Source organism: Scyliorhinus torazame, chromosome 4 (assembly GCF_047496885.1).
Source record: "Scyliorhinus torazame isolate Kashiwa2021f chromosome 4, sScyTor2.1, whole genome shotgun sequence".
Lineage (NCBI taxonomy): Eukaryota > Metazoa > Chordata > Chondrichthyes > Carcharhiniformes > Scyliorhinidae > Scyliorhinus > Scyliorhinus torazame.
In genome coordinates, this window is record NC_092710.1 from 200,258,710 (window position 1) to 200,273,866 (window position 15,157).

A 15,157-nucleotide genomic window follows, 5' to 3' on the forward strand; every position below is an offset into this window, starting at 1 on the left:
GGGATTCCACTCGATGAATGTGTAGCTAGCGAGCAACCACCGGCTGCACATCATGCACGCCTGCGCCCAATATCCACGCAGCGTGCATGACTCCTTTGTCCTGGCACACTTGACGGTGCCCGGCACCTATGAGGCGTGCCCCCGGGAAAGGCGCTGGCTCCTGGGTTACCCGCTGCAGTCATGGCTGATGATGTCTATCCGGAGGCCCCAGACCAACACGGAGAACCACTATAACGACATCCATGCAGTGTCCAAGGGCATTCGTGTGCTGAAGGCATGGTTCAGGTGCCTGGACCGCTCAGGACAGGCCCTCCAATACAGCCCTGTGAGGGTTTCCCGCATCACGGTGGACAGCCGTGTCTTCCACAGGGCGGGGAAACATGCTGGAAAAGGTGGAGGAACGGCATGCTTCATCCAACGAGGAGGACGTGGAGGACATGGGGCCCAGCCAGGCACAGGAGGCCACACGATGTGTGTGCCACGGCCACCGCGCATGGGACAACTTGATTGCCTCCAGGTTCGCCGACTAGGTTGGCCACCAGCAGATTCACCTTCCCGGGCCAACCCCATACACCGGTCTCCCCGCCATGTCATGCACTGGCTAGGCCCACACCTCTGGCCCAAGCCCGTGCCGCCTCCGAGCACGGCCACCAGTGGTACCCCCATGGCTGATGAAGGAGAGAGAGCCTGTAAGGGCATTGTCCTAGTGGGCCGCCTGATGCCCTGCCGGTGGATGGGGGCCAGGTTGGCGGGTGGGGTGGTAAGGTGGAAGGGGGGGTGCAGGGCATCCATAAAGCCAGTGTCACTCTGCAAAACCAGTGGCCAAGGTGGGTAATCAGTGGGGTGCGCCACAAGATGGCTGCCTTGCAGGCCGCGATAATAGCGGTCTGTCCCTGGCCACCGCCCCAGTCCTGTGGGGGGTCACCCCGGTACATGGCCTTATCCCCCATCCCACCCCATGGCCCTGACAGCCCTCCCGCCCCAGCCAGTGTCCGGCCGGCAGCCCCCGGTCGTGCCTCAGTGTCCTACGTCCTCTCTCTCCCTCGTCAGACATGACGCCAGTTTCGCGATTTTTAAAAGCACAAGTGAACTGCGCCCATTGCGGGAACTCAGCCCATCGGAGGCGGAGAATTCCGGGTCGAGCCCACTAATGATATACAAATGGTGTGTAATGTACATGCATTCCGAAACGCATTGACGCCGCTGTCGAGGTGATGGAGAATTGCGATTTGTCGTCAAATTGGCACCCGCTGCGATTTTGGCTTCAGAACCTATTCTCTACCCAATTGCGTTTCCTGATTTCGGCGTCAGCCAACGAAGAATCCTTCCCCATGTCTCTCAAACGGAGAATCCAGCCCTGTACCTTTCAGATGTCTGACCTTATCTAAAAACAAAGAGAGGCCTTACATTCAAAACAGTACTTTTAGCAAATAAATTTTTAATTCAGAAATATACGAGAAACTTTAAAAAGATTGCCATTAAAGTTTCAGGGACCCACAACAATGTTGCATTCAATTTATGGAGCGGCATGGTGGCACAGTGGTTAGCACTGCTGCCGCACCACGCTGAGGTCCTGAGTTCAATCCCAGCCCCGGGGGTCACTGTCCGTGTGGAGTTTGCACATTCTCCCAGTGTCTGCATGGGTCTCACCTCCACAACCCAAAAAGATATGCAGGGTCGGTGAATTGATCACGCTAAATTGCCTCTTAATTGGAAAAAAAAGAATTGGATACACTAAATTGATTTTTACATTTTATTTGAACCAAAATTGCTTATTTTGCAGAGAAAATCAAGTCTGAATAAACTGAATAGGTTCACAGCTGTATCTAATAAGCATTCATTTTTGACCAGAGCTTCAATCAATAACCATTCATTATTTTTCAAAACACAGTGAGAATTTTAAAACTGCTTTCTCAAAATATCTTTGCTCCAAAAATTCTGAGAATTAATTAATTACTATCCGCATAAGTTGGCTTTCGAAAACTAGGCTAACTGAAATGTACAGTGAACCTCTGGCAACTCTGGCTGTGTTTTAAGGGCAACTGCTTACCTCTCTATTTTAAAATATTGCACATCAATGGTGAGGGATTGGCGGGGGTTCTCCTTTCAATATGTTCTTCTTTTCATTTGTTTTTGCTGTACATTCAAATATTGAAAACTGTAATTCAAACAGGGAGCTGTATTTGTGTTTGCGTGCGTGTGGTTGAAATATAATCTATTGAAACTGTTGAATCTGTGGTTACCGAAACCTCATTCAATATCAATCAATGACAGGATTTTATTTCTATGAAACACTTGTTGCAATGCTTACAATTTAGAATGAATTTGATTTTCCTGGTATCGAATCTAGATGTTCTCGATCTCCCCAGCTTGGTTAATATAATAAATGGAAGTAGGAAGGAACAGATGCCTGTAAAAGGGTTTGTATGATTTTACATCCAAGGTCTCAACATTAACGAACTACGGCAAAAATAGATCCACACCAGCCATGTGAAGTATGAATTATACTTGCTGGGTCCTGCATATCTACTTACTAATGCCTCCAGTTCAAGTTCCAGGCTTTTTCTTTTGGCCTTTAACTGGACAATTTCATCTTGTTCCCGGTTTCGTTGGTTGAGGAGTTCTTGTCGCCGGATCCGCTCCCACTCAAGCTGACGCTGACGTTCAAGTTCCTGCTTAGCTGCCTAAAGGTACACAACAAATGCAAAAGTAGCTCGAGAACACTGGCGTCCTAAAATAATACTACTTTACAATGCAAAATCGAGATAAAGGAAAATGCTCAGAAAACCACCAAACAAAAAAAGATGTTTTTATAATTTTTAGAAAATTAAGTTTAAAAGGATGCCAAATTAGTTTCTTATTGGCATTATCCGAGATGACAATTCGCAAGTCCCATCACATTATAGCTATGCTGCCATTCTGAGAGGTTAAAACTGCTTCTGTTTTATGCTTCACACCAGCTCTGTAAAATACAACTCTCCGAATCCATACAAGTTACCAGAACTCAATGAAGTAAAGCCCATTTTTACTCTCTAACTCGTAATGTTGAACTGTCTCAAGGAAATTCCATGCAAGTACCATTTATATATATACAATATATATATATATATATATATATATATTATATATATACACATGTATAAAGGAAGCGGTTTTAGATTTTGTGAGTAGTGGTAAACCATTGTGTAAATGGAGCACATAGCTTCTGGTAGTAATAAGTTTACTTTCTTAGATTGTACATCGTAAGCATATCGGGTCAGATCTAGAATCAAACTTTTTGGCACACTTTATGACTTATTTCTCCTCCAAGTCAAGTATAGATCCTCAGCAACCTCTGCCAACATTGTATAAGCTGGGTGTTAGGAGGTAAATAAACAGCAGTTTGGTGTTACTGTACAGAAATCCAACCACATTCTCCCCACGGCCATGACATGAAGTCATGAAATTTACAATCATAAGATCATGACTTCAGAGCACAGCACATTGAAACTGAGATGGTTCGCAGATTCTTTCAAACGAATGTAAGATTCAAATTCCTCCATCTTGTGCCCACTGCCCACAGAATCTAGAAAATGCACTGTTTCCAGTTTAAAAATCTTTATTGCAAACCTCTCGTTTTTCGATTTCTTTCCTCCTTTGCTCTTCTTTTTGTCTTTCCAACTCGCGTTGCTTCTCCAAACGTTTCTCCAGATCAAGCTGCCTTTTCCGTTCCTGCTCTTGCAGCTCACGCTCCTTTCTCTCCTGTTCCTCCCTTGCCCGCTGTGCTCTGCGATCAATCTCCCGCTGTTGCTGCTCCAGAAAGGTCTGACGCCTCCGCTCCAGCTCCGCGTTCCCTTTTTCATAGTTTGCTTTTCTTTTATCCTCAAAAGTGACTGTAAATATCAATTGCAATCAGTTCTAAAAAAATTAAGTATGAGTACAACTTCGCTCATCAGCAGTGAAAACCTAATAGTGCAATACATGCAAACCCTTTCATTTGGACTTTTGCTAGCTCATTTTTGACTATTTGCTTGCTATGTTTTTTTCTGCACATTAACAAGACTATGGCTTTATATAGCACCTATATTATGGGAAAAGTGTCCCATGGGGCTTCACAACAACAATTATCAGTCAACATCTGCCACTGAAGCCCAGGAGGAGATATTACGACATATTGGTCAATGGCGTAAGGTTTTTAGGGGAATGTTTAAGGAGAGTGGTGGAGAGAAGAAGTTGTTAAGGAGGGAATGGTTCTTAATGTGTTGGGCATCGATGCTCTGGAATCAAATTTGATTGAATAGCGGAGCAGATGGATGAATGGCCTAAATCTGCTCATATGTCTTATGGTCCAAGTCTCCTGAGACAGCACCTTCCAAACCCACGACCACTACCAAGATCAAGGGAAGTACATACACGGGAACACCATCACCTGGAAGTTCCCCTCCAAGCCATTTACCACCCTGACTTAAAAATATATAATCATTCCTTCACTGTCACTGGGTCAAAATCTTGGAACCCCCTCCCTAACATGTGGGTGTACCTTTTCCACATGGACTGTAACGGTTCAGGAAAGCAACTCCACCACCTTCTCAAGGCCTACAAGGAATGGGCAATAAATGCTGGTATTGCCAGTGAAGTCCATATTCCTTAAATGATTATCTTTAAATACAGCCCCCTCATGATTTTTAATACCGCTATCAAATCTCCTCAGAGCCTTTTCTTCGCCAAAGAGAACAGTCCCAATCTCTCCAATCTATCGTCATAACTGATTTTCTCATCCCTGGAATTTCCAGAACTGTACACAATATTCCAGCGAAGGTCTTAAGTTCCACATAACCTCCTTACTTTTGAAATTTGTGCCCCTATTAATAAAGCCCAGAATACTTAAAAAAAAAAAAAAAAATTTAGAGTACCCAATTCTTTTTTCTAATGAAGGGACCAACCAATCCACCTACCCTACACATCTTTGGGTTGTGGGGGTGAGACCCGCGCAAACACGGGGAGAATGTGCAAACTCCACACAGACAGTGACCCGGGATCGAACCGGTTCCACGGCGCCATGAGGCAGCAGTGCTTTTTGTTTTTGCAAAGCCAGAGCACAGAGTGTGGACAGGAGCAAAGCCCGAATCCAGCACTTTGCCTGCTCCAAAAGACAATTCAAATTGAATCCAATTCATGATGCCCACAAGAGACATACCAGATCCAGGCATTACACCTGACCTCACGCTCATCTTAGCCAAAAGGCCGAGAAGCGATTGAGGCAGCAGTGCTAACCACTGCGTCACCGTGCTGCCCTACAGCCTAGAATACTATATGAATTTTTAACTGATCGCTCTCCATCTGTCCTGCCACCTTTAGAGTTCAATACACATATACACCCCTTAAGAATTGCACTCTTTATTTTATATTGTCTCTCCTCCTACCAAAATGGATCACCTCATACCTCTCCGCATTGAACGTCATCTGCCACCTATCCCAATGAATGGCAGACAAACTGAGTAGTTACTTCTTCATGGTGGAAGACACCAGCGGGATGCCAGAGATCCAGGTGAATCAGGGGGCAGAGGTGAGTGCAGTGGCAATCACGATGGAGAAGGTTCTTGGGAAACTGAAAGGTCTGAAGGTGGATAAGTCACCTGGACTGGATGGTCCCCAGAGTTCTAAAAGAGGAGATTGTGGAGGCATTGGCGGTGATCTTTCAGGAATCACTGGAGGCAGGAAGGGTCCCAGAGGACTGGAAAGTGTCTAATGTAATACCATGTAAGACTATTTTCTAAATGGGGAAATGCTTAGGAAATCAGAAGCACAAAGGGACTTGGGAGTTCACGATTCTCTTAAGGTGAATGTGCAGGTTCAGTCGGCAGTTAGGAAAGCAAATGCAATGTTAGCATTCATGTAAAGAGAGCAAGAATACATGACTAGGGATGTACTTCTGGGGCTGTACAAGGCTCTGGTTAGACCCCATTTGGAGTATTGTGAGCAGTTTTGGGCCCTGTGTCTATGGAAATATGTGCTGGCCTTGGAAAGGGTCCAGAGGAGGTTCACAAGATCCCTGGAATGAACAGCTTGTCATATGTGGAACGGTTGAGGACTCTGGGTCTGTACTCGTTGGAGTTTAGAAGGGTGAGGGGGGGGATCTTATTGAAACTTACAGGATACTGCGTGGCCTGGATAGAGTGGACTGGAGAGGATATTTCCACTTGCAGGAAAAACTAGAACCAGAGGACACCATCTCGGACTAAAGGGACGATCATTCAAAACAGAGATGACGAGGGATTTCTTCAGCCAGAGGGTGGTGAATCTGTGGAACTCTTTGCCGCAGAAGGCTGTGGAGGCCAAATCACTGAGTGTCTTTAAGACAGAGATAGATAGATTTTTGATCAATAAGGTGATCAGGGGTTATGGGGAGAAGGCAGGAGAATGGGATGAGAAAAATATCAGCCATGAGTGAATGGCAGAGCAGACTCGATAAGCCAAATGGCCTAATTCTGCTTCTAGGTCTTATGGTCTATCCGCCCACCCCTACTCCACCAACTTGTCTATGACCTTTTGAAGTTCTGTACTGTCCTCACAGTTTCAATGTTTCCAAGTTTTTAATCATCTACAAACTTTAAAATTATCCCCCACACACAAAGATCTTTTTCAGGGTTTTTCAAATTGCGGGGCGCAACCCACAGGTGGGTGTCAGAAGGGTCACGAAGGGAGGATCAAACTGCGTCTCGCTGCACCCATCAGCCGCTAACACAGAGTTTCCTTACGGCAGCAATCAGAAGCCTGCAGAGTAAATCCTGTCTAAAATGTCAAATCAGTCCCCTCCTTACACAAACAGATTACAATGAGGACAGATTTGACCATTAGGAATCCTGCCTTATTGCACCAGATGTTTAGCAATGTTTCTCCAATTAACTGTTTTAAATAAGTGATTTCAGTTCACTGTATTTGGTTTCAGGGACATAGGAGCTGACGGATGTGTGCTGATCAGAAGATCACGATAGAGTGAATGCAGTTCGGTGGAAGTGACTGCAGGTCAGAATAGAATTACGCTTCATATCTTAAAATCCTTTCCTAATTTGTGCTCAGCATTTCTGCCTGGAAATGTGATAATTCTGGATGATGATGAGTGAAGGGTGTTTAAGGTGGCATTAACCTAACAAATAGTTAAAGCACGGGAGGCAACTTCTCTATTAAAGGGTAGGATTGACAAGATCACAAATGTCGTAGCTAATCAATTTATTTATCTATTGACTAAGGGAGGGAGTCATTTAATGTTATAATAATAATTGCTTATAAATGATAGAGGTGAAATTGCACATTGACTCGAAGGCAAATATATATGGCCCTCTCCGAAATTCTGTTCTAATTGCTTAATATAATTTTTTCTTTTTAAATTTAAAGCACCCAATTATTTTTTTCCAATTAAGGGGCAATTTAGCGTGGCCAATTCCCCCAACCTGCACACCTTTGGGTTGTTGGGATGAGACCCACGCATACACGGGGAGAATGTGCAAACTCCAGTGAGTGACCCGGGGCTGGGATCAAACCTGGGACATCAGTGCCGTGAGGCAGCAGTGCTAACCACTGTGCCACCATGACACCCTATTGCTTAATATAATTGAGCACTCGGCATGTTTAGAAAGATTTGCAAATGGGATTTAGACAGTTTGTGACTGTTTCACCCTCCACACCATTGACCACAAAAATTGTCAGTCCCTTCTCTCTCTATTAGAATTAAATGCTGGCCCACTTGTGCTGATTGCATGTGTCTGAATGGGCATGTATTCAATCACACAACTCACCCAGTTAACGTAACTTACAGCGGTTTCAACACATGGAAAATGAAAGACACCATGTCGATAAGAAAGGAGAGACAGGAGGCTGGATTCTCAAATTCTGAGACCGATTGCTGAAACCGGCGTGGGAACGGTACGACCGACAAAAAGGGTGCAAAATGGCCACCAACCCCCCCCCCACCGGGTCTGGTGGGAGGGGGCTAGCAGGCACACAAGCGTAGAGCACCCGGCTCTAGATGCGGATACGACCCCCCCCCCCCCCCCCCCGACTGTGGCAGCGCTGGACTTAGTCCATAGCCGCCACGCAGAGTTCCCAAAAATAAATACCACATACGACCACCACTGTCAGGAACCTGGTCAATCGGGGCCAGAGCATCGGGGCGAGGGCCTCAGGTAACGTCCTGAGGCCGTCCTGACGGCGTGAGGCGTACTCCGAGTACACCGTTTTGGAGGGGGCGGAGTATTTCAAAAGCGCTTTGTCTCACACGATTTCGCCGCCAAATTGAATTTTCCGGCCGATCGCCGAACACAATTTTCAGGTAGATGGCCTTCCATATCGGTCATCAGGAGCTGCTTGATCTGCCGAGTATTTCCACTATTGTCAGTTTGAAAATTGGATTCTTTGCATCTAGGTGTTGGTTAGCGCAATTATCACTTCCTTACCAAATTGTGACATAAATTAAATGCACCAGGGCTACTGGATAGTGATTAAGAATAGGAAAATAAGATGATTTCTTTCCCTCCCTTGACTGGGGAAAGCAAACTTTAGTCCCCCAAAAACTGTCTTGACTCAGGATAGACTGGGTAAGCAAACATTGGTGCCGAAGGTTGGCCGGCGTGGATCCCGAAGGGCGGCCAGTTTACAAAAGTGGCACCTGGAGAAAAACGTTTTGAAAAACACTGATCTTGATCATGAATATATATCAGGAAGAGCAAGGGTCCCTGGGTTTCACCCCCACAACCCAAAAGATGTGTAGGGTAGGCGAATTGGCCACGTTAAATTGCCCCTTAATTGGAAAAAATTGGGTACTCTAAATTTTTAAAAAATGCAAAGCAAGGGTCCCAATACCAACCCCTGGGGAACTCCACTATGAACCTTCCTCCATCCCAAAAAATATCTATTGACCCTTCAATTGTTTCCGATGACTCAGTCAATTTGTATCCACGTTGCTACCATCCCTTTTATTCCATGAACTTTCTCACATGGCTGTTGTGTTGGACTGTATTGAATATTTTTTGAAAGTCCACATATACCACATCATCAACATTACCCTCATCAACCATCTGTTACTTCTACAAAAGATTTCAGCCGGTTATAAGCTAGGGAACTTTAAGTTAATCATGGGCAGCACGGTAGCACAAGTGATTAGCACTGTGGCTTCACAGCGCCAGGGTCCCAGGTTCGATTCCCCGCTGGGTCACTGTCTGTGCGGAGTTTGCACGTTCTCCCCGTGTCCGCGTGGGTTTCCTCCGGGTGCTCCGGTTTCCTCCCACAGTCCAAAGACGTGCAGGTTAGGTGGATTGGCCATGCTAAATTACCCGTAGTGTCCATAAGGGTTGGGAGGGGTTATTGGGTTGTGGGGATAAGGTGGAAGTGAGGGATTAATGTGGGTCGGTGCAGACTCGATGGGCCGAATGGCCTCCTTCTGCACTGTATGTTCTATGTAATCTATGTAATGAAGGCCCACCTTCTCAACCTTACCCCTAGCCTGAGATGTGGTGAACCTCAGGTTAAATCAACACCAGTCAACTCTCCCCCTCAAAGGGGAAAGCAGCTTATGGTCATCTGGGACTATGGTGACTTTACCTTACCTTTAAGTAGAAGCCTTTAAACTTTACACTATGCTAATATAGTACTTTAATGTAACTTAGATTACAGTAATGCAATTTGCTATGTGTTTGATAATGTGCATGTTTGGTGTTATGTTTACATCAGCAGCATTGCTTATGTGTTAGCAACCTACGTTCACCATCACAATGTTTATGGCCTGCACAAACAAACAATACTGCATTCTGTAATGATTTCTTGAAGCTTTATGAATGTGTGAGACATTCACTATTAACATTTTGGACAAGATGAGAATAGCAATCATAAATGTTACACTTAATACTATGCAATACATTCATGCAAGAGAGAAATAAGACACATGCAGGGTAGCAGGTTTACCAGGTGATTTTTTGGGGGCATCCTGGATTTCCTGGGCTACTTCCTGATACTGAGCTGGGGTTCCATTTATTCCATCACCCAATTTGCTTGATCTAAAGAGGAAAAAAAACAGAAGAACTACAGTCTTCTCCAATTTTGTATTTATATAGCTAAAAGCACTTCCTGCATCATTTCAAAGGGCTGTTTTAATGATCAACTATGTCACAAATTTCACAATGGCACAGGTTGCAGAATGTTAGATTCCTTCTATGAAAAATGGAGTCAAATGCAGTAAGAACGAAGGAAAGGGAGCATCCGCTTTTCTAACAGGTATTACCGAATTAACTTTAAATGGTTACCACCCATTTTTGGCTTCATAATGCTTTAAAAACAATGCGAAATGTATAACAAATGAATGAACATCAAAAAAGAGAAAAGAGGCTAATATTCTTGGATCCATTCCCTTATCAGAACTCTGATCAAAGGTTTTGTTCAGGTTGTCTCTTCTGAAATTATTAGTTAAAACAGCTAAATCACCATACCAACAATCCAGGTCATTTCTTTTTTTTTGATAAACAATTTTATTGAGGCATTTTGGCATAGTAAACAACAACAATACAAAACAGTGTGCAAAGAACAATCAACATAATGCAAAAACCAGCTCCCCTCCTACAAGGACCTGCCTAACTACCCTCCTAATCTACGTTGCCCTAACCCCCCCCTGTGATGATTAATTTTCCGCGAAAAAGTCGATAAATGGTTGCCACCTCCGGGCGAACCCTGACAGTGACCCTCTCAGAGCGAACTTAATTTTCTCCAGACCGAGAATGCTCGCCATATCCGATAGACAGGCCTCCGACTTCGGGTACTTTGAGTCCCTCCATGCCAGCAGAATTCGTCGCCGGGCTACCAGGGAAGCAAAGGCCAAAACATCAGCCTCTCTCTCCGCCTGGACTCCGGGTCCTCCGAAACCCCAAAAATTGCCACCTCTGGACTCATCACCACCCTCGTTTTCAGTACCCGGGACATAACGTCCGCGAATCCCTACCAGTAGGTAGGGCATGTCCGAAACCCCTTTTGGACATGCCCAGAACATGTGGACATGGTTCGCTGGTCCTCCCGAACATCTGCCGCACCTATCCTCTAATCCAAAGAATTTACTCATCCGGGCCACTGTCATGTGGGCCTGGTGGACGACCTTAAATTGAATCCGGCTGAGCCTATTGCATGTTGCGGCTGCGTTTACCCTGCTCAATGCCTTTGCCCATAAGCCCTCTTCTATCTCACCTCCGAGCTCCTCTTCCCACTTATTTCTTGTCCACTTCTCAGCATGGGGTCTGGGGCAGAATAGGAGCAACATTGAGTATTTTTCTCTTGTAAATGTAGAATACAGAAGAATTTGGGATTATTGTCGGAATACATTCAAAAACGTTTTATTTAAGAAATTAACATATTGTGCCAGCATTAGATTCCTTATCAAATGAACTGAGCTCTGCAGTTATACCGAAGCACATATATTACTTGTAGTTTGATATTTGAGTTATGTATAATCTTCCAAGATAGAATATTTTTGGTTTAGAGCAGGCTCTAAAATGCCGAAAATCTATTCAGCAAAAAATAAATAAAAATAAAACATTCTGGGAGGAGGGGGCATGTTTCAAGCATCATTGGAAAACAAATGTAATACTTGCAGCACTCACATTTCCCTTCAGTAATTTCTAAATCCATCTAACTTGCAAACCATGTTGTGTACAAGTTCTTATCCACAATAAAAATTGTTGAACACTGTTGCTGCTTAAATCACACCAAGCCCATGACCTACTGTACAGTATCTAAATATTTGTCTTTAAATGACAAAGGACTTTTTCCAGCAGTCAGCTTTTGCAAGGTTTCCAGGTTGGCTTGTATGACAGTGGACCCTTGGATGAAATCGAGAGGCTGGTCAGATCACATTCATAGAGCTCTACCAATGAAGTATGGTGTAGCCCTGATGATTATCGAGAGGAAATTACAATGTATGGATCACTCACCTAAAGGAGGGGGGTGTCAGCTCTGGGGGAAGCGTGAGGGGAAGAGGTTGACCAGACTTGGCCATTTCAATCAAATGCATTGCTAAAATAAACTCTTCTGCTCTGAGCTTTCCATCCTGATCAACATCTGCCAGGTTCCTGTAATTCAACAGTGTAACAGAGAAAGAGACGTAATGCATTTTTTTATGTTGGCTTTCTAAACAAAGTAGTTTCTCTAAACATGACAAGATGATTTGACAGCAAAAATCAAAAAAATTTCAACATTTGGTCAAAGGCCACAATTTCAAGCAATGATTTGTTCAAAGGCTGCCTGTTTCACCAGGATCTTTCCAGTCATAATGGTAGGTAGCATCCAATGTGGGATCGTTTAAAATATTTTACAATCTCTTTTCAATGCTTTAAATTTATTATTCTTCAATTAGTTTGTAAGTGACCAAGGCTCAAGGCACCATGTATTGTCCAGACATCACCATGCAAGCTGGGAAGGTAAATCAGGACTGTTTAAATATACATCCGGACCACTGGTGATGCATTGACACTAACAAAGCCTTGCCACTGTGAGATGTTCTCTCCTCCCTATTGTGCAACAAAACAAATAGGAAGAATGTCCTCATTTTGCTCATTTTTAACAAAAAGCTTTTTAAACCGAGCCATTATTTAGCTCCCCGTTTTCCAAGTGGTCTGGTTTAGCTCAGTGGGCTAGACAGCTGGATTGTAATGCAGAACAAGGCCAGCAGCACAGTTCAATTCCCGTACCAGCTGAGAATTCTGAATTCTTCTTCCCTGTACCCGAGCAGGTGCCGGAGTGGGGCAACTAGGGGCTTTTCACAGTAACTTCATTGCAGTGTTAATGTAAGTCTACTTGTGACAATAAAGATTATTTATTTACCAGTCACAAAGCCCAACCACCCTCTCCACTCCAACAGCAGATTACTGCTTGGTCCCTACTCCCTATGCTCTAACATTTCGTGTAGTGCTTTCAGTCATTCAACATTCCACATACATGCTGCTAACAGTGGGAACTACCTCTTCACCTCTGTCTTTCGATCGTCAGACATCTAACATTCAGTCTTGGATGAACCACAATTTCCTGTCATTAAACATCAATAAGACTACGGTAATTGTCTTTGTCCCACTAGCATAAACTCCGGACCCTTGTCAATAATTTCAAGGACATCGCCCACCACGGTTTCTGTTCCCACCAGCACAGCTCTGCCTTCCTAACCCCAGGATTCACCAATTCTGTCCTTGCTAACCTACATTGACATCTGCTCCCCCCCCACCCCCCACCCCCCCCCCCCCCCACACCCACTTGCAGCAATTTACAATTCTCATCTTAGTATCTAATTACTTTCAAAGGCTGATTCATCCCTGTATTTATAACCTCAAGTGCTACATCTTCCAACATTTTTTTCTCCCAAGTTTATCTTTTATTGCAATCACACTCTTTTCACTCCACAATTGGTGATATTTCGTTCAGCTCTAGAATTTCCTCCCTCTCCATAAAACCAACCTCTTTGATCAAGTTTTTTGGTTACCTATACTACACCCCCTTCTTTGAGTCAGAATTCAATTGTGTCTGATTACACCTCTGTGAAGTACTTCTCAATTTTTTTCTACATTTGAAGTGTTATATAATTGCAGGCTGGTGCTGTTGTCAGTTGTTCCGTTGCTTTCTAGCAAAAGTCTCCCAAAACACCGCTTAGCTCTTCCATCATGCTTACAACACTAACCCCCATCACTACATGATCCTTTCCATTTCCAGCACTCATTTTTGTTAAACACCTTGAGAAGCTCTTTAGCATTATGACTGTCATTTGTTTTTAATAAGAACAAACAGATGCAGTATCCAGCAGGTTTTCCTCATTGCATTTCAACCAGATTGCAATTTATAATAAAAAACATAACAGGCTTTAAAAATCACCACAGAAAATGTCATACTGTGTTAAACTTTGCAATATTCAACAAACAGTGTCTTGAATTAAATCTGAAAGCCTATTAATTGGGTGGTCATACTCTGTGTTCACAGAACATCTGTAGGGAATGCATAATTACCCCAGAACTCACCATATGGTAGCTAGTTGGTTATGCAACAAATTGGACTGTACAAGAGCATTCCTGGCTTGGGGGCCTGAAATCAAAGCCAAATTATTAGCAGACTAACACATTGCACTTGCAACAACTAGGGGCATTGCCCCACATTCAATTAATCTTCGTCATTCGCCCTACATAACATTTTACCATTTCTGATCAAAATATTTGAAATTCTCATTTAATTTGTATTGGTGTAGATGGTTACTACAGTGTTAACTGAACGATTATCATCCATTCATATTTAGCAAAACCTGGATTAATCACCATTTCTAATCATAACTGGACAAAGGTAGAGCAAGCAGGCAGCAGCACTAAGATCAGGAGTTAATGCAGCATCTGAATGCTGGAAAAACTTGCAGTTGTGGTTCTGTGAAGTGTCTGGAGCTCAGTTTTAAATATATCCCCAAACTATTGTCTATTAACACAAACATTAATACTTTCAACCATATATAAATATTCTTATTGAATTAGAATGGAAATCATCACTATGGCAGAGTACATCCTCCATAGAGACTATTCTTCAAGGTCAACCTATATTCCCCACAAACCCCTTGGGATGAGCTTGCATTGTGACAGATGAGCTCCTAAGTGCTGTGGTATGGTTAATCAAATCACCATTACTAAGTCAGCACCAAATAAAAAACTGCAACCATCACAAGTAGATATACTTCACTGACCTGAGAGATAACCACTCATGGACTTATCAAGGCTGTTGAACAATTGTCGATATTTGAGCCTGGCAGGTTGAGGAACGCCCCAGTCAGAGGAACTCATTTTAGGTGAGGCGAGAGAAGCAATGGATGATGATGAACTGCTGCAAAACGGGAAACAGAAAGATTGAATGCAAATAATTGGAAATCATTTCAACAACAACGTTTCAAAGCATTAGTTCTTATGTTATTCACATGAAGATTAAAACCCATGCAGAAACTAATGCTGAAAATACAGGCTTGAGTAATGCAATTTAGTAATAGAGTGAAAAGTGAAAAGCAGACACACTGGGCCAGATTTTGCCCACTGCCAGAACACTGGGACCATTTTTGGGGTTGGGTATCTGATTTTCTAATGGGTAGGCTTTGCCAAGGCTCTTTCCCAGAACAACAGCATTAAAACCCTAC

The 15,157-nt window shown here is 43.7% G+C and overlaps 1 protein-coding gene across 4 annotated transcripts in view; it reads right to left on the bottom strand.

The window, feature by feature from the left end:
* LOC140410690 (intersectin-2-like) overlaps nucleotides 1-15,157 on the bottom strand; it is a 377,319-nt gene that overhangs the window by 167,025 nt on the left and 195,137 nt on the right. For all 4 annotated transcript variants that reach the window (XM_072499106.1, XM_072499104.1, XM_072499105.1 and 1 more), the window contains exons 9-14: nucleotides 14,717-14,853; nucleotides 14,013-14,076; nucleotides 11,946-12,083; nucleotides 9,937-10,028; nucleotides 3,610-3,872; nucleotides 2,535-2,684 (exon numbers count right to left, since the gene is read on the bottom strand). In XM_072499106.1, the coding sequence (XP_072355207.1) occupies nucleotides 2,535-2,684; nucleotides 3,610-3,872; nucleotides 9,937-10,028; nucleotides 11,946-12,083; nucleotides 14,013-14,076; nucleotides 14,717-14,853 (844 nt within the window). The remainder of the gene's footprint in view (nucleotides 1-2,534; nucleotides 2,685-3,609; nucleotides 3,873-9,936; nucleotides 10,029-11,945; nucleotides 12,084-14,012; nucleotides 14,077-14,716; nucleotides 14,854-15,157) is intronic.